Here is a 23,983-nt window from a genome sequence, read left to right as displayed (position 1 = left end):
CTAATTGCAAGTGTTCTATCCACTGTGAAGCTTACCAAGTTCTGTTTCAAGATCACCATGGCAACCTTTTTAGAAGTAGTGAAAGATGCCCAAAGCAGGGCTGTAGGAGGTGGTGGGAACGGATATTTACAAAGTTACTACTCTTGAGGTATAGTATGTTCTACACTGTAAAGATTTCTTTTAATGCATATAACTGCTAAAGCTTCAGTCAGGTTCATTCACCCAAGGACCTAAAAAAAAAAAAAAAATAAATGGCAGGGTCGAGTTTCAGACATCCAAATCGGCTTGGGCAAGGCAGTTTAAGGGTTGGGTAGCTGTGAGAAGTCAATGACATAATTTCTTGAAAAAGCACTAGACACAATAGTTGGCAGTCAACACATGTTGCTTCCCTATATTTGCTCAGACCTTTAAGTTGATTTTTTTTTTTCCCCAAATAGGAGAGGAGAAAAAAAAATAAGGTTGAATTAATTAAATTTGTCAATAATTTGAAGAAAGCTCTTGTTTGATCACAATAATCCTACGCCGCCCTTCATATTGACTCTAGGAGAAAAAAAAAATGTCTGGCAACGTTTCAAACCACGATGCCCAATTTAGAACGATTTCTATTTCAAAAGAGGGAGAGTAGGAAGTCTTCTTTGGCCAACAAGAGACTCAAGGAACACAGTAATGTATGCTTAGGAAGCAATTCACTTTGTGCCTCCCCCACCCCAAAGAAGAGCACTGCTTTTGGCCCGTCGGGAACTCTGTAGGTGAACTGTGGGGTCCCCACGTTTGCAGTGGTGGTGGTGGGGGGGCTCGCCTTGAACTTCGAAGCTACAGTGCTCGCTCCCCTAGTTATCCTCTTCTAGGTCTCTCACAAGCGACGTCATGCAGAAAAGAAAGTGGGCAACCGGGGCTCATTTTGCAGACCCCCTATGGAATCCCTGTGGGACCGGCAGCCAGCTGTCGCGCATCTCAGCGACACCAAGTGCCCGCAGCCCGCCGCACCTGGAGGAGGGTGGCGCGCGCCCCCGCTGTGACGTCACCGCACCTGGCACCGGCTGCGGGCGTCTGGGTGGCGCGCGGGGGCCGCAGGGGGCGTGGCCGGGGAGCCCAGACCAATCTCGCGAGAGTTCGCCCCAGCCGGGTCCCGATTCTCTTCCCCCGGGCCCGTTGGCTTCCACTTCGATCTCGAACGTGGCGCGCTCCGCCTCAGAGGGAGTGGGTGCAGGCTGCCGGTGCGAGACCCCGCGGGCGCCTCAGCCGACGGCGAGCGGAAGCCGCCGGGCAGCGTGGCTGAGCGCGCATTGTGCGCAGGCGCGGATCCCGCTCGCCCCCGCCTGCTGGCGCCGCGGCCGAGGCCGGGCGTGAGGAGCCGCCGAGCGCGCCGCGGGCGGATGGAGGCCCCTCCCCGCCGCGCCTGAGCCGGTGCACCGAAGGGGCCGCGGGGCCGCGCTCTCCCCGCCAGAGCCGCAGCATGGGTAAGCACCACCGCGCCGGCCAATGGGCTCCTCGCACACGGGTCGGCTCCAATCGGGCTCTCCCCCTCGTCCGTCCTTTGCTGGACAGCGCGGCTCGAACCCGTGACCGGTTGCCCCGCGCCCTCTGGGAACCCCCAACTTCGATGGGGGAGGGCGATCGCGAACTTGAAAAAGTGGCGCTTGTATCTGCTACTCGGTGGTTTGGTACAGATTGTTTTTTATTTTATTTTATTTTTCATATTTTAAATGCTCTCACACCCCCACATCTCCTCTACACACACACACACACACACACACACACACACACAGACATTTTGTCATAGATAATTGGAAACACAGAAAATACTTAATTCTGTTTGCGGTCGGCTGGGCTCTTGGGCAGTGATTTGTGTCTGCTTTCCCCTTCCTCTTTTCATGGGTCAGGGTTTGAAATCGTTTTCCTGGTATCCGTCGTCTGCCTTGTCAGGTGTGTTGGCACCTAGCAGCACAGCGAGTTTTCCTCCTGGGGACTGGGTTGGGGTTCGGTATTCTAGGATTCCCAGTTGGAACCTCTGGAGGAGCTGTTTCCTGTTTGGAGTGAGACTTCCTTCTTGGAGGGGAGGAAAAAGTACAGGGCCACACACAAGGTTGTTTTTCTGTGCGTTCTTCGGGTTTTCTGTTTGGAGTTAGAGAGAGAGCGTGCAAGCGTCGCAACGGACTTTGAAAAGGAGTTTTGTTAAGTGGTGTAACAGTTCTTTTGATAACAGAGTTGCGTCTGGGCTAGACACGAACTCCCTCGAATGTTTATAAATTAAACGTAAAATAAATGTATGGTTCGTGTTTCTCTCTCTCTGTCTCTCTCTCTGTCTCTCTCTCTCTGTCTCTCTCTCTGTCTCTCTCTCTCTCTCTCTCTCTCTCTCTCTCTGTCTGTCTCTCTCTCTCTCTCTCTCTCTCTCAACCAGCTTGGTGTCACCACAAGGCAGAAGCAAGTTGTAACACCCGTATTTGGTTTTGTGGTATAAATTAGAAAGACATTATCACGTTCTCAGTTGAGAGTCGATGCTGCTTCACCCATTACTGAAATTAATAATTCAGGAAACTAGCGGACGATTTAGAAGCCCGACGTAAACAGGAGCTCTGCTGATGTGGCACCCTGTGCCCACACTTTGTTTCGTGGGAGACGAATTTAGCTAGTGTTTACAGACACTGGCTATTCTGTTTTCTTAGAGCTTCTAATTTTGTGCTCCCTCCTGCTTTGTGTGCCTTTTATACACCAAGTGCTTTTTGACTCAGGAGTCAAACATTTGCTGTTAGGGACTTTCAAATGAATTCCTTTCCACTTGATTAGTTGAGTTTACGGGGTAATTGCAGGCTTATTCTAAAGCATCAAAAGCTAGCTTAACTGATGGGGATGAAAAGCTAAAATTAAATATACAATCTTTATCTGTCATAAGTCAGGATGCAGAATGTTATTGAACGTCTTTTGATGGTCTAGAGTCTTCGTTTTGTAACTTTGGAGTTGCTGCGAGCCCTTTTAACCACCTCGGATCCTGTATAGACTGTTGGGCCAGGTGCTGAACAACAAACAGTTCTTTGAGGTTGCAGTTATTTTAAGTACCTTTCCTTCTGGTTATCCGCTGGGCTTGAAACTCTGATGAGTATCTACTTTCACCTTCCCCATTCTCTCTCTCTCTTTTTTTTTTTAAACTGTGGAGATCATTTAAATTTGTGATTCTGCTTAGGGGAAAGTAGGTCCATACGTGAATATAAAGCTCGTTCTCTCTTTCTCTCTCTCTCTCTCTCTCCCTCCCTCCCTTCCTCCCTCCCTCCCTCTCTCTCCCTTCCTCTTTCTCTCCCTCCCTCTCCCTCATCCTCTCCTCTTCCTCCTTCTCTTCTCCTTCCTAGCCCCTTTCCCCCTCTCTCTCTGCCTCCCTCCCTGTTCTTCTCTCCCCCTTCCTCTCTTTTTCCCCTCTCTCCCTAGACAGGTTCTTACACTGTAGTTTTGGCTGTCCTGACACACACTCTGTAGATCAGGCTAGCTTTGAACTCACAGAGATCCACCTGACTCTGCCTCCCAAATGCTAAGATTAAAGCCTCTATACCTAGCTAGGATCTTAAGAAAAGTAAATGGAAAGTATTTTACATTATAATACCGGTATTTACTGGCCATAGGCTCTTTCTTTGGTCTGTTTTAGAGTTCCCAGAGTATCTTGGGAAAATCCATTGTTTAGCATACAGTCAAGATGCTAATATATAATTAGCTGAGTTTGTTACCTGCCCTCTTTTTCCTTGCATTTTAAAGATAAGATTTCCTTACCCTGTAGTCTAGGCTGCCTCAGCCTCTTGGCTGCTTCGATTTGTAGGCCTCACTGCCACTTCCACCCAGTTGTCTTTAGTTCTTACAATTCAGGATGCAGCTCACCATAATTTGGTTCTCAGCATTCACATTGGGTGGTTTACCAAGGGATCTGATACCCTCATCTGGTTTATGAAGTCACCCCTCCACATGGCCTACACACACAAGTAAATTTCTTTAAAAAAAAAAAAAGATGCAGCCTAAAATACTCATGTTTTATTTAATTTGTCACTAAATAAAAGTCTTATTTTTTGTTTTGTTTTGAGATGATCATGGATTCTTATGAGGTGATAGTTTCTACACTTAAGAGCCACAGCTGGCTAGTTAATATTTTCTGAAGTTTAGACCTGTATTACTTTGGGAGTAGAAGCAGGAATTGAAGAATTCAAGGCTAGCTTTGTTCACACAGTACACCCAAGGCCTTCCTAGGCTGCATGAAACTGTAAAAAAGGAAAAGGGTTCTGAACAGGGACTTCCTGAGATCTTGCCTACAAGCTTTGCAACTCGGAAAGTTAGTTAGCCTCTGTGCTTTAGTTTATTGGTCTATAAAATTGGTGAGAAGTGCCAATCTCAGGTTATTGGGTGAATGAATGACCTAGAAATGCTTAGAATATTGCTGGTGGGCCGAGCAGTGGTGGTGCACGCCTTTAATCCCAGCACTTGGGAGGCAGAGGCAGGCGGATTTCTGAGTTCAAGGCCAGCCTGGTCTACAGAGTGAGTTCCAGGACATCCAGGGCTCCACAGAGAAACACTGTCTTGAAAAACCAAAAAAAAAAAAAAAAAAAAAAAAAAAAAAAAAGAATATTGCTGGTGGAACGTGTATTTTCAAAAGATTTGTGCAAATCTACTGATTTGTGTGTGAATTTTGATCTTTGCTGAAAGCAGAATACTGTCTTCGAAGACCAGTAAGATGATTTTGTGTTAATACATAAATTGAATTTTGTGTGGTACAGCTTGACAAAAATTGTATTAATTTTTTTCAATATTAGATACACTGTGAGAAACTATTATTCATTTGAAATGTTTAAATGCTTTGGAAAAACTTAAGAATTTATACTACTAGAGAAATATTTAAGTTTTATGTTACATTAATGTTTTTAGTTTCTACATTAAATGTAGGAGGAAATGCCATTCAAAACTTTTTTGAAGGAATTAGCAAGGATATTTGGGAATGAAGAAAGGCGATTTTTTTTTTTTAGATTTATTTATTTATGTATTTGATGCATTTGGGTGTTTGTCTGCATGTATGCCTATATAACAGGAGAGGACATCAGATCCCATGTCACTACAGTTATAGGCAACTTTGAGCAGCCAGCGCTCTGCTCTTAACCACTGCGTCATCTTTCAAGTCCCGAATATTTCTTCTCAAAAATACAGATAGACATTTTTTGGAGTGAAGTAAGGTAAAATGAATGGAGATATATACATATCTATATGTATACATATGTATATATATGTATATAATGTATAATGTATATAAATATATTATACATTATATACATATATATACATATGTATACATATATATATATACATTTTTTATTTTTTAAAAGGTAAACAGATACTTAGAACTAAGTTTCCCTTAAATTTAGATAAAAATTTTCTATTAAAAAAATAGAAAATTTTACTTGTTTTACTGTAGTCCTGCAACAATCAAATTTATACCCATGAAAATAGTTGAGCCTTTTATTGTACCTTTGTGCATGTGCGGAGGCCAGAAGAGGGTGTTCAGTGCCTCTTGAACCATTTTACCAATTCCTGAGGCAAGGTCTTTCTCTGAACCCTAGGGCTCATGTTTTCCTGGCTATGATTAAAGACTATAAGCCTCAGGAATTCTCTTTTCTGTTTCCTTTGGAAGTAATGGGTTTATGGTGGTTCCAGTTTGCTACATGTGTGCTAGAATTTGAACAGCAGGCCTCATGATTGAGAAGCCAGGGCTCTTGACTGCTGAGCTTCCTCTCTAGCCCCTGTGTACAGACAGATGCCTTATGTTTACACTCATTATTTCAGGGTTAAGGATTCAAAGATTGCTGATAGGCACCTGTTTTCTCACCTCCTTGGGAGTGGATGTAGGAGGTGATCATACATTCCAGAGAAGATTGAGCTAAATAGAAGACTGTTCCAGAATTATTTATTTATTTATTTATTTCCTGAGACAGGGTTTTTCTGTATAGCCGTGGCTGTCCTGGAACTCACTCTGTAGACCAGGCTGGCCTCGAACTCAGAAATTCACCTACCTCTGCCTCCCAAGTGCTGGGATTAAAGGTGTGAGCCACCACTGCCAGGCTCAGAAATTCTTGATTGGGAGTACAGTAAGATACTTTGTTTTTCCAAAAAACTTGAGGGTTTTATGGTAGCAGCAAACATGCACTTTACCTTAGTCAAGGTAACTGACTGGATGGGTCTTCTGTAGGACAGTTGATGCTGTTTCATGGCATCAAAATTAAGTATCTGCAAAAGAATAAAATTTATTTTGAAAGTGATTTTGTTGTGGCCCGTACTGCCCGTTCCGGTCCGAGGGTCAGGGTCTAGCGAGAGAGAGAGTGGGGATAAAGGGGAAGAGACGCGAAGAATGGAGACAAGACAGAGATTCTGATCAAGTCTCGTTATTGAAGGGAATTCTGAGCTATTTATAGGCTTTTGCCACGTGCCTTGTAGGCACGTGGATACCACGTGCCTTGCAGGTGTTGATATGATGTAAGCCTTACAGGCGTCTATAGCGTGGACAGCACGTGCACCGCAATGTCTTGCAGGCGTGGATAGCACATGCGCCTTATAAGCATGTATGGCGTAGATAGCACGTGGACAGCACGTGAACTGCAATACCTTGCAGGCGTGGCCACCACGTGCACCTTGCAGCTGGAGGCAGTAAACAGCAATACAAAATATGTGGGATATCAGAGTGTGCTTCAGCTGTTGTAGGCTATTGAAAACCAAATCTTTCGTCAGGGTATATGGTTCCAGATGGCTGCAAAGTTGATCTAGCCGCTTTCTGCTAAAGTCGGCTCCCAACATGATTTATTTATTATTATTTTTTTGTCACAGGGCAACTTTATTGAGTAACATGGTCACACCCAGCAAACATGTGTTCCTTCTCATTCACTCTCACACACAGTCTTTCAGAGAGAGACACACACACACACACACCCAGCCCTTGCCACAGTCCAGTTCTCAGTCACAGGGGGTGTGGAGCCTCCTCAATTCCTAGGATCCAGAAGCAACAGGAGGCCCAGGGGGAGGACTGGTTCAGGAGTGGTGGGAGGAAGTGGGGGTGCAGAGAGCAGGGGTGGGACCACCCACCAGACAGCTACACCAAGAGTGAGATTCTCCAGCCCTGGTGGCCTCAGCTTGGCTGCATGCCTTCCAAGGAGCCTTCCAAGGTGTATCAGAACATTCAGGGTTTGGGAAGGGCAGAGGCCCACTCCATTTTAGTCCTCTCTGCAGGCTGGGGACTGGAGGGCAAGGCTGGCCAGGGAGCTTGTAGGCTGCTTCAGCTCTGGGGCTCCTCTGCAGCCTCACCACCCTCTTCCCCAGCATTGTCGGCTGTCCACAGCGTCAGGTTGTCTTCAGCTGCATGATGAGGGTGCTGTCCTTGTAGGAGTCCTCACTGAGGGTGTGCAGATCGGCCATGGCCTTGTCGAAGGTGGTCTTGGCCAGTGAGATGGCCTCCTCGGATCTGTTGGCTATCTCGTAGTGGAAGACGGAAAAGTTCAGGGCAAGGCTCAGGCGTATGGGGCTGGTGGGCGGCATCTCCTTCTTGCTGATGTCCATGGCCTCCTGGTAGGCTGACCGGGCAGAGTCAATGATGCGCTTCTTGTCATCACCAGTGGCCACCTCGGCTAGGTAGCGGTAGTAGTCACCCTTCATCTTCAGGTAGAAGATGCGGCTCTCTGCTTCTCTAGCCCCTTTGATGAGGTGGGAGTCCAGCAGGCCTAGCACGGTCTCTACCTTCTCCCGGAACTCTTTCACCTCGGGGCCCTTCTCTTCAGACCCCTCCTCATTGTCCTTCTGCTCGATGCTGGACAGGACCCTCCAGGCCTCTCTCTGGCCGCCCACCACGTTCTTGTAGTCCACGGAGAGCAGGTTCCGCTCCTCACAGGAGAGCTCCTCGCCCTTTTCCACGGCACCCATCATAAAAGCTGCCATGTCCTCATTGCTTTCGGCCTGTTCAGCCAGCTTGGCCTTTTGGATCAGACTGGCTCTCTCCACGACTCCGAGGATGGACAGACAGGCGGGCGAACTAGCTGCCTTGAGACTGACGCTGGACTCTCAAAAGTGTTTTATTTATGTGTGTGTATAAAACACACCATCCTCTTTCTTTCTCTCCCCCATCTGTCTGTCTATCTGAGATCAAGTTTCCACTCTGTTGTACTTAGTGGCCTAGAACTCGATGTTTAGACCAGGCTTGCATGGAAATCACTGTGACCATCCTGCTTCAGCATCCTGAGTGTTGGGATTACAGGAGAGTGCCACCTTGCTTGGCTGAAGTTATTTTAATAAAAATTTGCTATTATCTTAGATGATACATGTACTTCTACAGTGAGTGATTTTCTTATTTTACTTTGTAAATAACACTCATTTGTCCTGATAATATTTTCAGGTAGATTGAAACTGGGATTTACCAGCAGTTTCAGAGCATGAAAAAGAGTTTTCTTTCTAAGATTAAACATAACAGTCCTATTCTCTTTAATCAGAATATATTGTATTAACGATCAGATTAAAAAACTTTAAGGTTTGGACACCTTTAATTCTGTAAAATTGCTATCATATCTGCTATAAAGATTCAACTCAGTTTAATAGCAGTTAGGCAGGAAGTCTTTCTAGGTGAGGTAGGGGGCAGAGCATAAGTTTCAGAAATGTAGGTGGAGGTTCCTACAGTCAGTGTGTGAGCCTTTTATGTGTAGCAGAATGTAGTGTGTAGAAGGATAGGTGAGCAGTTCAGATGGGTGTGGGGTGAGGTGGTGCTTGGTGGCTGGTACTTGATAGAAGCTGAGATTGTTATTAAGGGGGGGATAGAGGAAATGAGCTTTGACAGTAGGCTTCAGAGACCTAGCCACAGGGAAATGGAGTAAGACAGAGTCCAGCATTCTTTTGAGAGAAATACAGGGTAGGTTTACCTCCCCTCCCCTCCCCTCCCCTCCCCTCCCCGACAGGATCCTGAATCCTTACAGAGGTTGTTTTAGATGAGCCCAGAAGTATCTCTGACAAGATGCTTTAGCTCTACAGCTATGCATCCTAGACTGCATGTGTCTTGAGATTATATTAGTAGTCAACAGTACTTGTTTAATATGTGACTATAGTGATTATGAATAGCTTTGGGTTTTAATGTGATCTTCCACTTATCAAAATGAGAGTATTCCTTGGTCACAGTCTAGCATCCTCTTGGTCTTAGTGATTTGACAGACCTGCTTTCCACTCCTGCCCCCCTTTGGAGACTGGGTCCTATTATGTTCCCTTGGATGACCTCAAACTTTTGGACTCTAGCTGTCTAAATGTGCCAGACACCATATCGGGTGTATTTTAGGTTATTCAAGATGATTCAGTGTCCAGGTAATTTGTGTTCCAAGGGTGTGACTGTGGAGGAATTTAATCACTAGGCATTTTAAGTAGAAAAATATTCTGAAGTTTCATTGAAGTAACACAGTTACCACTATCTTACAAAAAAGGTGTGGGGGATGGGAATGTACTCAGTGTTAACTGACCTCGCTTTGAATTTGTTATGTCCACCCCAAAGAGAAAGGGATTAATACAGTCATATCAAGGAAAAGAGCTGCTGTTGAGAGATTAGTTAGGAAGTATTGTTTTCTTTTTTGAAAAAGAAAAATCTTATAAGCTCTGGGTTCTGATATGAATGTTCCTTTGTCTTCCTGTTGTTCTGATGTTATAAACCTGTATGGCTTATTAGTGCTGTACTAGAAATAGAAAGTGACAATAGGAATGAGACAACATGGGACTTTATTTGATACCCAAACCATTTAAGGGGATAGGGATTCCTTCTAGTGTCAGAAATGTTAAAATGTAACAAGTAACCCTGACTATAATAAAAACTTTGTTTTGGAAGGAAGTAGGATTTATTCATCTCATTAGTTAGATCAGTGATTAAGTACTTGGCAGATGTGTTTGTCTTCTTTTGCTGTGCAAAAATGCCCGAGATATCATAAGGAGGAAAATTTATTTTAGCTTACAATACAGAATTTCACTTTATAGTCTTTCTCTCTTTTTTTTTTATTTTTGAGACAGGGTTTCTCTGTGTAGCCTTGGCTGTCCTGGAACTCACTCTGTAGACCAGGCTGGCCTTGAACTCAGAACTCCACCTGCCTCTGCCTCCCAAGTGCTGGGATTAAAGGTGTGAGCCACCACCACTGGGTTGGTTTATAGTCTCTTGATTTTTGCTTTTGGACTGATACCATTGTGAGAGTATGTAGTTCAGGAAGTCTGTTGTCTTAATGACTGTGCTGCTGCTGATTATTATTATTGTCAAGTTGGCACAAGCTAGGGTCATCTGGAAAGAGGAAACCTCAATCATGAAAATGCCTTCATCAGACTGCCTATAGGCAAGCTGGTGGTGCATTTTCTTGATTAATGATTAACATGAAAGGGCTTTTGGCCCACTGAGGGTGGTGCCAATCCCTTGACAAGTGGTTCTCTCTTATATGGAAAAATAAGCCAAGCCAGACTGTATAAGCGGGCTGGAGAGATGGTTTGGTTGTTAAGAGCACTGGCTGCTCTTTCAGAGGTCCTAGTTCAATGCCCAGCAACCACATGGTGGCTCGCAATCATCTGTAATGGGATCTGATGCTCTCTTCTGGTGTGCCTGAAGACAGCTACAGTATACTTATATACATAAAATAAATAGTTCTTTAAAAAAAAAAAAAAAAAAAAAAAAAAGACTCTATAAGCAGTGTCCTTTCATGGCCTCTGCTTCAATTTCTGTCTCCAGGTTCTTTCCTTGAATTCCTGCCCCGACTTTCTTTCATGGTGGACTATGATCAGTTAGTGTGAGCCAAACCCATTTTGGTCATGATTTTTATCACAACAATAGAAATCTAAAACCATATTAGTTGTAAAGCATGAAAGAGAGACACACAGAGGCTGTGATCCTAAAGGACATGTATTTATCAAGTTAATTTCCAGTATGTTCTACCTCATGAAATTTTCATCACCTAATAGGGCCATAGTGGGCAACTAGGCCTTCAAAACAGGAGTCTTTGGGACATTCACGATCCAGACTATATCAGCACTAACCAGGATACCTGTTTAATCTTCTCTGGCATCAAGTCAAAACAATTCTTTGGGCCAGATGTGGCAGCACATGTAATCCTAGCTTTTGGGATGCAGAGGCAGGTGGAGCTTTGAGCTGGAAGCCAGTCTTGTCTACGACAGAATATTTGGGACTATGTGAGACCTGTCTCAGAACGAATAGCCACCCCCCAAAACATGACAAGCAGTTCTTTGGTATACACACACCTTTATCCCTAAAGGGAAAAGGAAATTTATCTGCTAATGAGATAAAAATTAAATTTTATTTATGTGTATGAGTGTTTGCCTACATGTCTGTGTACCTTGTGTGTGCTTAGTGCCTAAGGAGGCTACAAGAAGATGTCAGATCCCCTGGAACTAGAGTTGAAAACAGTTAAGCCACCATGTGGTTGCTGAGAATTGAACCCAGGCCCTCTAGAAGAGCCGCCAGTGCTCCTAATTGCTGAACCATTTCTACAGCTCCCATGTCCATTAGGTCTTGGCAGAATTTTTAATACTACCTGATGTAGAATGTTGGGTTTCAGACCTTGGACAAGCTGCTGATTTAACATATCAAAGCAGATTTAGCCTCAGGTTCTCCCAGCATCCCTTTGTCCCTCTCCACATGGTATGACTGTCATGCCCCAACCTTTACCCTGAACTTTCCAGCTCAGGGGTTGGGCTTCTTCTCCTCCAGAGGCTCTTCTCTGTATAACCCAGACATTTTCTTCTGGGTCTCCCCCAACCCCCTTTCCTTGGGACCAGTGAACACCACTCTCAGCCCACCCCTCACAGCTGCCCTCAATAAACTTATCTGATTTTACTTTTTATTTAACTTGCATTAGCTTATTTCATTAGAGGAGAAAACCTGTTTACAGTGTCTTCAGATTTTTACAGTTGATTGAAAGGTTTTCGATTTAAACATAAATCAGTTCTTGCTATATTGCTATAACTCTGGTTTGCCTGGAAGTTGTGTTGTAGATTGGGTGGACTTTGAATTTTTAACAGTTACTTGGCCTCTGCCTCTTGAGTGTTGGAATTACTGGTGTGCATCACTACGCCTGGCTGATACTATCAGTATCAATTGTCAGTGCTGAGATCACTTCGTGTGAATATGTAGTATAAAATGACAGCAATGAGAATGAGCCATGACAGAAATTGTTAGAAATTCTATGCTAATCCAAAGCTAAATGCATTTTTTTTTTTTTTTTTTTTTTTTTTTTTTTTTTTTTTTAAAGACAAGGTTTCCCTGTGTAACAGCCCTGCCAGTCCTGGAACTCACTATTTAGACCAGGCTGGTCTGGAACTCATAGAGATCTGCCTGCTTCTGACTCCTGCTCACTGGGGCTAAAGGTTTGTGTCACCAATGAGCTGTAAGCTAACAGTTGAAAGAGTACTTTTCCAAGTCAGACATTTCAATCAAAATCAATCCAGTGGTATACTAATTTGATACTTATGCACTGAGTGATAGTAGGAAAATAGTCATTTGCTTTCTGTAATTAAACTGTCATGTTTCTATAAGAGACAAAGACCATGAATAGTAAACACTGGAGTTTACTGTACAGTGTGGTCTTGAACCTGTCTGAGTGTTCAGTGTTGATTGGAATTGCCTGGTATGGGGGCATTTGTAGTGCAAAGTGAGCATGTTTTGTGTTCAGAATGTAGGCTCATTGAAGATGAGCCTTATAGCAGGGGTGAGTGCCACTAGAAATACCCTTTTTCATCTATATTCATTTTGTGGTTGATTTTTGAATTAAACTTTGGTCATTATGTGTTCAGAGACCTCTTGATATTGCCAGATGTTTTTTGGTGTGCACATTCAATTATAAGAGTCTGAGGTTGTGATTCACAATTTAAGAAGCTTGATATTAAAATATTTAAAGCTTTTAAAACAACATTTAGATTGCTATTGTATTAGTCAGGGTTTTCTAGAATCACAGACTTATAGATAGTCTCTATATAGTAAGGGAATTTGTTATGATGACTTGCAGTTTGTAGTCCCAATTCCCCAACAATGGTCAGCTGTGAATGGGAAGTTGAAGGATTTGGTAGTTGCTCAGTCCCACAAGGCTAGTCGATTCCAACAGATGTGCTGGCAAGTAAATGCAAAGAAGAGAGAATATTCCTTCTTGCAATGTCCTTATGTAGGTCTCCAGCAGAAAGTGTGACCCAGATTAAAGGTGTGTACCACCACAACTGGATCTGGGACTTGTTTTGTCCCAGGCTGACTTTGAACTCAGAGATCTCCTTGTCTTAGCCTCCTGGGATTCATAGCCACTATACCTCAGATCTCCATGCCAAGATCCAGGTCAGAAACTTGTATCTCCAAGCCTCAAGATCTGGATCACAGGTGAGCCTTCCAATTCTCGATTGTAGTTCATTCCAGATACAGTCAAGTTGACAACTGAGAATAGCCATTGCAATCCACCCCACTTCTGGTACCGACTTCTGTCTTAGGGTTTTACTACTGTGAACAGACACCATGACCAAGGCAAGTCTTATAAATGACAACATTTAATTGGGGCTGGCTTACAGGTTCAGAGGTAGAATATTTAAAGCTTTTAAAACAACATTTAGATTGCTATTGTATTAGTCAGGGTTGTCTAGAGTCACAGACTTATGGATAGTCTCTATATAGTAAGGGAATTTGTTATGATGACTTACAGTCTGTAATCTAACTCCTCAACAATGATCCATCTGTCCAATCTATCATCTATCTATATCATAAATCATCTATCATCTGTTTCTGAGAAAGGGTCTCATTAAGTAGCCTTGGCTGGCCTGGAATTGCTACGTAGACCAGGCTTGTTTCAAAGACACAGAGATCACCCCTGTTGAGATCAGCCCATAGTGCTGAGATTTCAGGCTTTGTGCTACCATGCCTGGCAAGATACTACATTTAAAAAGCACCAGAGAGTAGACATGGTGGTGTACTCTTAAAATCCCAGCATTCAGGAGCTCAAGGCAGGAAGATTGTGAGTTTGAGTTAGCTTAGTCACATCACAAATTCTAGGCCAGACCTCTCAGAAGAAATAAATGAAGACCTAATAGTAACAACTGAATGATGCTGGTTCCTTCCTTATGTTCCTCATAAGGAAGTAATTTAGTTATAGGCGCATAAGAACATTTTAAAAATATTTTTTGTTTTGTTTGCTTATTCTGTGTGTGAGCATGAGTACATGTGTCATGGTACATGTGTCATCAGTTCATATGATACATGAGAACTAAGGTTACCAAGTTTTTTAGGCAAGTTTTTTTTTCTTTTTCTTTTTTTTTTTTTTAAAGTCTAGTGAGCCATTTGGCTGGCCCAAGTCCATCAGCTTTAAGTATGCAAAATATTTTGTGGACATTTGTGATGGAATTGTTTTGAGAAAAGGGAACTGTGTCTTTATGGCATATATGTGTTTTTTGAGACAGGCTTTTACATTGTTGCTTAGGCTTGCCTAGAATTAATTGTAGTTCAGACTGGCCTCCATCCAGCCTTTCATAATTCTGCCTCAGCCTTCCAAATGCTGAGATTATAGTTGTGACCCACCCTGTACTACTTTTGTCATGGAATTTTTTAGTAAGGCCTGTAATCTGATAAGAGTTTGTTTGTTTTTTTACAATGTGCTAGTTCTTTTTAGCCAGCGATATTATACTATTTTTTCCTCAGAGTAATAATAGGTAATCTCATCAGCAAATGCTTTGGTTAAATTCATCAAATGTAATTTGAAACTTTGTGTATGTCATTGCAAACAGAAGTGCTCAAAAATGGTGAAGGGCTGAAGGATGTAGCTCAATAGCTAGATGGTTGCATATTGAACATGATTATACCTGTTTTATTATATATGACTCGCGCTGCCTAAGCAAGACTGGTGTTGAGTGCCTGTCTGTAATCCCAGTCCTCAGGAGAGGAAGGCAGGAAAATCAAGAATTCAAGGTCATTCTGGCCTGTATAGAGACAGTGGGGCTTCATAAGACTGGAAAAAAGTAGACAGAATGCTTGTACTCTAGACACTTAGTGAGAAGAATGTGGTGTGTTGTGATTGATGTTAACATTTAGTGACTGTTTATTAGGTATTTCTGTTTCAGGTACATTTTAAAGCTCTTTTGTAAGTACTGTTTAAGTCTCACGTCTTCATTTTTGAGTACTATTATTAATCTTTGAACAACTTTTATATTTATTTTTGTATGTGTACATTTGTGCAAGAGTGTGCTTGTGCCTAGTAGGACAGCTTCCTCCTGAGTTGGTTCTTTCTTCCACTTTACAGCGTATGGGTCCTAGGGATTGAATTCAGGTCATCAGACGTGTTGACAGGCACTGGTACCCATCGGACTGTTCTGGTGGCCTCTGTTGTCACTCTTACATATACTTGCGCCCTCTGTGCTATAGAGTAGAAAGCTCATTCTTTCATTGAGTGCTATTTGGGTTACAGGCTGTAGACGCTCTTGATCTTATCTTGCCCTGTCTTTTCTTACATCTATTGTGTCATTCCGAGTTTTGGAATCTCTTTTATTATCTCCTTCCCTTCTTTCTTGGTGCTGAGGATTAAACCCCCAGTCCCTTAGCCACTGAATTATATTCTCAGCCTACTTAATCTTTATTTTTGACTCATCCAGGCAGTATTATAAAGTATAAACTTAAGGAGTGCAGAGAGCTTTTTTTTTTTTCTTAAATATATCCCAAACACTTAGACCAAGTGTTTTAAAGGAATAACTAGGTAAATATTTATTGAATGAAGATTAAACATGATTATACCTGTTTTATTATATATGAAAACTAAATTGACTGGAAATCAAAGTTAGCACATTTGAAATGCAACTTTAAAGTGCAGTGTATTTCAGTTCAGTGTTCCATGTAGCATGCTTGGTATAGTTATTGCTTATGTATTATATGTCAGGCATTATAAAACATGCTTCCTTGTTGTTTTGACTCTAAGAATTTAGTTTCTTTTTAAATAAGTGTGTTTGGGGAATGCCTAGAAATTCAAATGATCAAGAGATTCAAATGATTGTTTCAGAAGGTTTCATGATCCATACATCTGCTGTTATAGGTGTTTACATTTGACTGTATGAGTGAATTTTTATAAGAAGTTTCCATGTTTTGCTAAGTTTAAATTTCTCTTTTTAGGTGATATTTTCCCAGTTATTCACATTTAGAGTATACGTACCATGTTAGGTATGCATTGAGCTTTTAATCTTCACAGGAGTAGTTTGATAAAAATATTAATATTCATAATCTTTAGAAGTATAGAGATTGTTGCTTATCCTAGGTTAGAGACAGGCTGTGGGCGAGTCAGGCTCAGATTTCCACTGACCTGATTTGAAAGCATGTCTTCTTAAAATTTTCTGAGAACATTTTAGGAAAGGAAGAAAATGTTTAGTTAAGCAAACAAAATAATAAGATTAAAAGTGCAAATAATAAGTGGCAAGTGCTCTTAGCTACAGCCATCTCTCTAGCCCTGTGTTCATTCTTTCTTCCTGCAATGTTGGCATTATTTTCTTAGATTTTTCTGTCATTACTGCATTCTTTTCCTTTTCCTTCTTTTCCTCTCCTCTTCCTTTCTCTTCCTCTTCCTCCCCACCCTTCTTCTTTCTTCTCTCTGTCTGTCTTCCCCCCACCCGCTCTTTGTTTTTTGAGACAGGGTTTCTCTGTGTAGCTCTGGCTGTCTTGGAACTTGCTTTGTAGACCAGGCTGGCCTCAAATTCAGAGATCTGTCTACCTCTACCTGCTGAGTGTGCGCCACCACCAACTGATTACTACGTCCATGATTATAAAAGCCTAATGTTAGTTGGTAATTTTACTTCCCTTAACCCCTTGTTTTTGTTACTGGTGTTATTACTTTAATCTCAGTCTCTGTATCTCTGTCTTCTGCCTCCCCCTCTCCCTATTTTTATACACACACACACACACACACACATACACACACACACTCTCACTCTTTATTTTTCTGACTTCCGCTATAATCCTTGTTTAGTATAGTATAGTATAGGAGAATTTGTTATAATGTGCTTTGATCCTTTTGTCCTACTCTGAAAATTCTTCCTAGATCCCCTCCCTTCAGTGTGGCTTAAAAAACCCATTGACTCCCAAGTTGTGCTGCTTCTTTATTTGTAAATTTGGGGCCATCCACAAGTCACACTTTCAAAACCTGACCCATCCCCCTCTAGAAGCCATCAACTGTCAATAGTGCCTCATTAAGGGTAGGTGCTCTTTCTGCACTCTAAATTCTTTTACTATGTTTTACTTATTTGATTGTGTGTGTGTGTGTGTGGTGTGTGTGGTGTGTGTGTGTATATAAAAATCACTTTTGCTTTCTGTTCTTTTCACATCCCTGACACTTTGCATAATTAGCTTTTTTCTTGTGCTCTTACAAAAAATCAAGTTTTGTTTAGGATGTCAAACTTCCATGTTGTGGTCTATGTCTGCATGTGTACTCTTTGGTTGGATACTCAAGTATTTTTAAAACTTTCAATTTAAAGTATTGTCACCTTTATGAACCTGTATATTACTTGAAGATAAAACTTTGTTGCATATAATTTTTTTCATTTAGTTTTTTTCTGATAATTTTTTTAAACATGTGTGTGGTATATGTGGTATGTTTGTATGTGTGTGTACGTACATGTAGAGGAGGGCAGAGGTGGATGTTAGGCATCCTGTCATTCTCTACTTTATTCTTGAGGCAAGAGCTTTCACTGAACCTTGTTTCAGTGCTGCCTTTCTCTCTCTCTCTCTCTCTCTCTCTCTCTCTCTCTCTCTCTCTCTCTCTCTCTCTCTCTCTCGTGGTTTCTGGAGATCCTCAGGTTCTCCTAAGCAAGTATTCTCACCGATGGAACATCTTGGCAGGCCTAAAGTTTATTTTATAATTTTGAAGTAGTTCAGTGAAAGTGTCCCATAAACCAGGCTTTTTGTCCATTTAGTCACAGCAACAGTAATATTTAAAAAATATTGATTTATAATCTGTATGGACTCATGTTTTCTTATTTTATTTGAGGGACTGGAGAGGTGGCTAGATGTTAATACAGAGGTGGCTCACTCATATTATTCTTCCTGAGTTCAGTGCCCAGCACCAATGTTGGGGAACTCACAAGCACTCGTAACTCCAGCTTCAGGGGCTTGGATGCACTCATGTGCACATACCTACACACAGATACACAGATAATTAAAAGTAATCTTAGCAAAAAGAATGAATGGATAAGCCGACTGTGGTGGCTCGGGCCTGTAATCCTAGAATTTGGGAGGTGGAGGTAGGCTGATCAGAAGTTCATTGCAACATCAACTTTCACTATTCAGACTGGGTTACATGAGACACCATGTTAAGAAACAAGACCCAAACTAGGGAAAACCCTCCAGAGTTACTGAGGAGTAGTTATGTGAGTAGAATTTAGAGATTTATTATGTAATTAGCATGTCGAATTGCCTGCTACTATGAGTAGTCTATAAATTTTGAAGCTATCATTGTTTGAGAAACCAGGGATGATCAAGAGTACTTTAACTATACTTTGTTTCTTTACATTGTTTATTTCTGATTTTATATATGAGTTGAAATTTTTGCCTCAAGGAGAAAAATGCCTAGCTAGTTAACATTTTGTGTTATGGAGAAACCATGTCTACTTCTGAGACAGGTCCTTATTATAAAATTATTCCTGGCTGTTCTAGAACTGACTGTGTAAGCAAGATTGGCTTAGAACTCTCTGTCTCTGTCTCAAATGCAGGTGTCAAAGGCATGTGCCACTACAATGCTTGGCCTTCATTTTTGTCTTCTGGAAATACTGTAAATGATAGTGAGGTTCTTATTCTCCTTATATTTTATGTAGCCCACCTCTTTTCTGTCTCTCTCCCCCCCCCCCAGGGGGTTATGTAGAAGGATTTACTATCTCAACTATAGCCCCCTAAATTCTTTAAGCTTCTCCCTGGCTTTATCAGTTCTGCTGGCTTTCTTAATAAAGTGGAATGTCTTCACCTCCAATAGAAATCCTGTCTGAGACTTATTTACAACCTAAATAAAAAATGACTCCATGTAGTAAATCTGGAGTGTGGCAGTTGGGCTTGTTAGGGAAGCAGTTTGATAAATGTGTTCAGATTCTTGTCTTGCTTTCTGCCTCAGTCATATCTATGGTTTTCCCTATCTCAGACTGGAGCAGTTTTGGGTGTCATTTCTTGTTGTATTTATTTTAGATAAGATTTCACTGTGTGATCCTAGTTGGCCTCAAGGTCATGTTCCTCTTACCCTAGTGTCTTGAGAGGTGCCTGGCCCTTGTGTTTTGAGTACATGTGTGTTTGGGATTGAATTAGAACCTCCTACATAATAACCAAACACTACAGCAGAGCTGTATTCTTAGGCCTGTGTTTTTGCTTTTAAGGTTAAATGAGAACAAAAATCAGAATCCTGAGTGTGATGGAGTTAGAATGATTCTGAATGAATGATCTCTACACTTCTGCCTTTTTCTATGACCTCTAGGTATCTCAGCTTTAATCAGTTTGCCTTTAAATAAGATTTCCCAGATGATTGGTTATACTTAGTACTTGAGAAGTACTGACCTAGACTAGTCAAGATCTAATCTAGGCTGAAAGAAGCTTTATATGTAAAAGTATTGGGTTTCAGACTATCTGAACAAAATTAAGAATCTGTGAGAAATGGAAGGGGTGTGGTGGCTATTGATTTGAAGTGCACTTTTTTACTTTTTTTTGATTGAAAAATTTTTTTTCCCTTGTCATTGTAGATAGAAGAAAAGATAATGGGGTATAGCTATCTAGTCTGCCATCTTGTATAGGGAATCTGTTCTGTTTTTTAAAATTGAACTTATAAAATGTACCCATACACTGCCTGTGATCAGAGATCCTGTAGTTAAAGAATGCAATCTTTATTTCAGTGTGCTTTTGTCATTTGTTCTCTAATATTATTGACACAGCTTAGTAGCTTAGTAGCTTAGGGGCTAGAGAGATGGCTCTGTGGTTGAGAGCATGCACTGCTGCTCTGGCTGCTCTTGCAGAGCAATGAGTTTGGTTCCCAGTACCTACATCCAGTAGCTCACAGTTACATTTCCCTCCTGCCCCAGAGGATCTGGTAAGTGCTTTTAGATTGCACAGGCATCTGCACTTACATGTATATTTTCTTCCTACCATATAATTAAAAAAGAAATCTTTAAAACATTATATAGTTATTTGTTCCTGTGGTTTCAGAGTCTGGGGACTGTGTTGGTTGGGGTTTCCGAAGGCTGCATTGAATATGTTCACCAGGGTTGGGTTCTCACCAGGGGTTCTTCCGTGGATGGATCATTTCTAAACTCATGTGATGGTTGTCATCATTCAGGTCCTTTGCTTTATTATAGTGAGGGACCTAGCGGAGGTTTTGCCTCATTTCCTCATTTGCAGCATATTAACATGGTGGTTTGTGTCTTCAGAGCCAGTTAGTAAGAAGCAACATGGCCGTTACAATATTCATTCATTCCACACAGTCCATCATCTTTGTCATACTCTTTTTGGTTACAAGTCTGTCATAGGTCACACTCAAGAAATTTTATAAAGATAGGCATATAAGGGCAGCCTTATATGGGACATCTTATACCACAAAGCTGAAGTATAAGAATGCAATATGTAATGAATGTGCATTATATATGCACTATGGTCTGTACTTAGATAATCAAGGGCTTTGCTGATGTGCTCTGGTATTTAGTACCACAAGGAGAAGCCTGACATCTTTGCAGTATTAGTTGCTGCTACACAGATTCTGTAGGTCAACGCTTGTTAGTATGGTTTATAGTAATTTTGTGAATTAGATTTTAGACATTTATTTTCTCCTTTTTTTAGTTGACTATATTGTGGAGTATGACTACGATGCTGTACATGATGATGAGTTAACTATCCGAGTTGGGGAAATCATCAGAAATGTGAAAAAACTACAGGAGGAAGGATGGCTAGAAGGAGAACTAAATGGGAGGAGAGGCATGTTCCCTGACAATTTTGTTAAGGTAAGTATTGTCAGTTAATTAAGTATATATGTCAAGAAATAAATGCATATGTTTAAAGTGAAAATACTTTAAAACTTTTACATTTAGAAAAATACAGGTACAAGTACATTTGTGATTGGTATCCTGCTGTACAATAATGCTGTGTATGTGTATCTTTGTGCTTGTTTGTGCATGTATCTACCTGTTTGTCTTGTCTTTTTAAACCATAGATAACAGTTGGGTCACTCTTTACGTTGGTATCTCAGAATTGTCCCACAAGTCTTCCATTGTATTTTATTGCCTTTCTCTCATTCCTTCCTCCCCCTCCCTACTCACTTTTCTTCCTACCTTCCTTCCTTTCTTTTGTTACAGACAGAGTCTCTCTATGTTCTGGCTGTCTTGAAACTTGAGTGTAGATGAGGCTGGCTTTGTATTCACAGATACCCTCCTGCTTCTGCCTCTGTAGTGCTGGGATTGAAGGGTGACACCTCCATGCCCGGCTTTGCTGCTTCCCTAACCCTGCTGAGAATACATTAGACCTCACTTTTGAGTTAAAGAGATTAACCTGCTAAACATTCTTTTAGTTTAGGAAATAGGCTTTAAGATACTTAAGATTATTATAAACTAATAAAAATTTGACAGTGTTAGAGAAGAAAAGAGAACACAGTGAATTTAAGTATAATTGATAATTAGCTTTGTTTTCTATATATGTTAATGATTATGACTTAAAACTTGTGTTATTAATTTATGTATTTTAGGATGTTTCTGGTGTATGCTAGAGTGAGGGGTTGCCCCTCTACTTTTTTTCTAGTTTCACTAAGATGTAAACTTATACTTTGTCATGGTCAGCAAAATCTGCATTCTTCAGACACATTGGAGCACAACAAAAGCTTAGAAAGAAGTTAGGTCATGCTTTATTTCATTATGGCTGTGTCTTGGCATGTTATATTTGAGCAGCCCAAGAATAGGGATGCTCAGGTGAGAGGATGGCTACATGTTCTAGGCTAGCTTGGCTACACAGTATGTTCCAGACTAGGCTAAACTAAGCTACATTCAAAAAAAGAAAAAGTACAGAAATACATTTAAGAATGTAATTTGAATAAGATATACTTAATCTTGTTTTTTTTTTTAAAAACCAGTTTTTCTCTTTTTAGGAAATTAAGCGAGAGACAGAGCCCAAGGATGATAATTTGCCCATCAAACGGGAAAGGCATGGAAATGTAGCGAGTCTTGTACAGCGAATCAGCACTTACGGACTTCCAGCTGGAGGAATTCAGCCACATCCACAAGCCAAAGCTATTAAGAAGAGTATGTAAACAATTTCTTCCTTACTTAGTTATGTCAAAGTATGATATTTTGATTGTTCATGAATTCAGAAAGATGAGTTCAGTCTTCTGTAGCCAACTGCAGAAACTCTTAAGTTATCTAATGTGTTGATGGTTGGCACATTAGTTTCTATGCTAGTCATGTCAAGTCAGTAACATTGAAGACCCAGCAGAGTAGCTGGTAGCCTTATACAGGAGCTATAAATGAGAAGATCTCAGATTTACCTCGTATTGTGTCTGAATGATTAATGTATTGATTGTATTTAATAGTACTTACTTACATGTTGAGGTATCTGCTAGTTTTTCTTCTTTTTTCCTTTTCTTTTGAAATAGAGTCTTGCTATGTTTATGTTGGCCCCAGATTTGATTCTCCTGCTCTGGCAAGTTTTTTTTTTTTTTTTTTTTTTTTTTTTTAATATTTGTTTATTTATTATGTATACATGTATTTTAGGAGTACATACATGCCTGCAGGTTAGAGGAGGGCAGTAAATCTCAGTACAGATGGTTGCATGTGGCTGCTGGGAATTAAACACAGGACCTCTGGAATCGCAGCCAGTGCTTTTAACCTCTCAGACCTCACCAGTCCTGACAAGTTCTTCATCTGTAAATAAATTAGGAAAAAATTGACACAGAAAGAGTACCATGTCTTATTTAAAAAAAAACCAAACCATTGTGTGTGGGGGTATTGAGTGCAGATTAGAGGACAATATTGTGGAGCTGTTTTTCTCCCCAGCGTTATATGGGACATAGGAATTAAGCCGGTGTGTGGGCAACAAGCACTATTACCCACTGACGTATCTCCTCTACCCTATATCTTTTATGTTTTGTTTATATTTGAGATTATAATTTAATTACAACATTTCTCCCTTTGCTCTCCTCCCTCCAAGCCTTCCTGTATGCTCTCCTTGATTGTTTCAAATTCATGGCCTTGCTTTTCATTTTTTTTTTTGTTTGTTTTTTTGTTTTTGTTTTTTTTTTTTTTTTTAAGACATTTTTCTGTATAGCCTTGGCTGTTCTGGAACTCCTCTGTAGACCAAGTTGGTGGTTTTTCATTGTTATTGCATGCATGTATGTTTTTGTCCATACATAGATATTTCTAAATATAATCCATTGAGTTCACACAATGCTACTTGTATGTGTGTATGTTTTCATTGTTTGGTACCAGATAACTAATTGATGTACTCTTCCCTGGGAAGGTCCGCTTCTCCTGCCCCTATTATTCATTTGCCTGTAGTTACCTGTGTAGGTTTGAGGCCTCAGGTGTTTTCACCATTCAGTTTGGCATGCTTATTGGTGTCATCCTTGTATACCTCATGTTCAGGTGGTTATATGATGAGGCTTCATGGGTGTAGTTTCTGATAAAGAGACACAATCTCACAGCAGACTGATCCTTTGGCTCTTAAAATCTTTTTGCCTTCTATTCTGCAGTGTTTCCTGAGCCTTAGGCTCTGGATTCTATACGTGAATCCATTGGGATGGGCCATCACAACTCTGCATTTTGAATGGTTGTGGTTTTCTCTAGAGGTTTCCTTGATGAGGCATGGAGACTACGCTTATCTGTGGTATAAGGACAGATGTTTATGGATTGTTTTTAGGGATGATGCTGGTTTAGTAAATTTGTGGTTGTAGGTTCTCTTTTGACTAACCATGATTTTAAAAGCAGTGAGCACTAGGTTTACCAGTACAAGGCA

The 23,983-nt window shown here is 41.1% G+C and overlaps 2 protein-coding genes across 4 annotated transcripts in view; one reads left to right on the top strand and one right to left on the bottom strand.

Moving 5' to 3' along the window:
* The first annotated feature begins 1,283 nt into the window (after nt 1–1,283).
* Nucleotides 1,284–23,983, top strand: part of Cd2ap (CD2 associated protein) — a 70,075-nt gene continuing 47,375 nt past the window's right edge. For 2 of the 3 annotated variants that reach the window (XM_076915235.1, XM_076915233.1), the window contains exons 1-3: nt 1,489–1,664; nt 20,828–20,988; nt 22,122–22,275. In XM_076915235.1, the coding sequence (XP_076771350.1) occupies nt 1,604–1,664; nt 20,828–20,988; nt 22,122–22,275 (376 nt within the window). In that variant the 5' untranslated portion in view covers nt 1,489–1,603. Of the gene's footprint in view, nt 1,461–1,488; nt 1,665–20,827; nt 20,989–22,121; nt 22,276–23,983 lie in introns of those variants that run through there. The other variant, XM_034521713.2, reaches the window with a different exon arrangement.
* Nucleotides 7,351–7,941, bottom strand: LOC117722519 (14-3-3 protein sigma-like). The gene has a single exon (XM_034521714.2). The coding sequence runs from the start codon at nt 7,939–7,941 to the stop codon at nt 7,351–7,353; it is 591 nt and encodes a 196-aa protein (XP_034377605.1).

The sequence above is a fragment of the Arvicanthis niloticus genome, chromosome 17 (assembly GCF_011762505.2).
Source record: "Arvicanthis niloticus isolate mArvNil1 chromosome 17, mArvNil1.pat.X, whole genome shotgun sequence".
Classification (NCBI taxonomy): Eukaryota; Metazoa; Chordata; class Mammalia; order Rodentia; family Muridae; genus Arvicanthis; species Arvicanthis niloticus.
The sequence above is the reverse complement of the archived record's forward strand: the minus strand, read 5'-3'. Positions and strand labels throughout refer to the sequence as shown.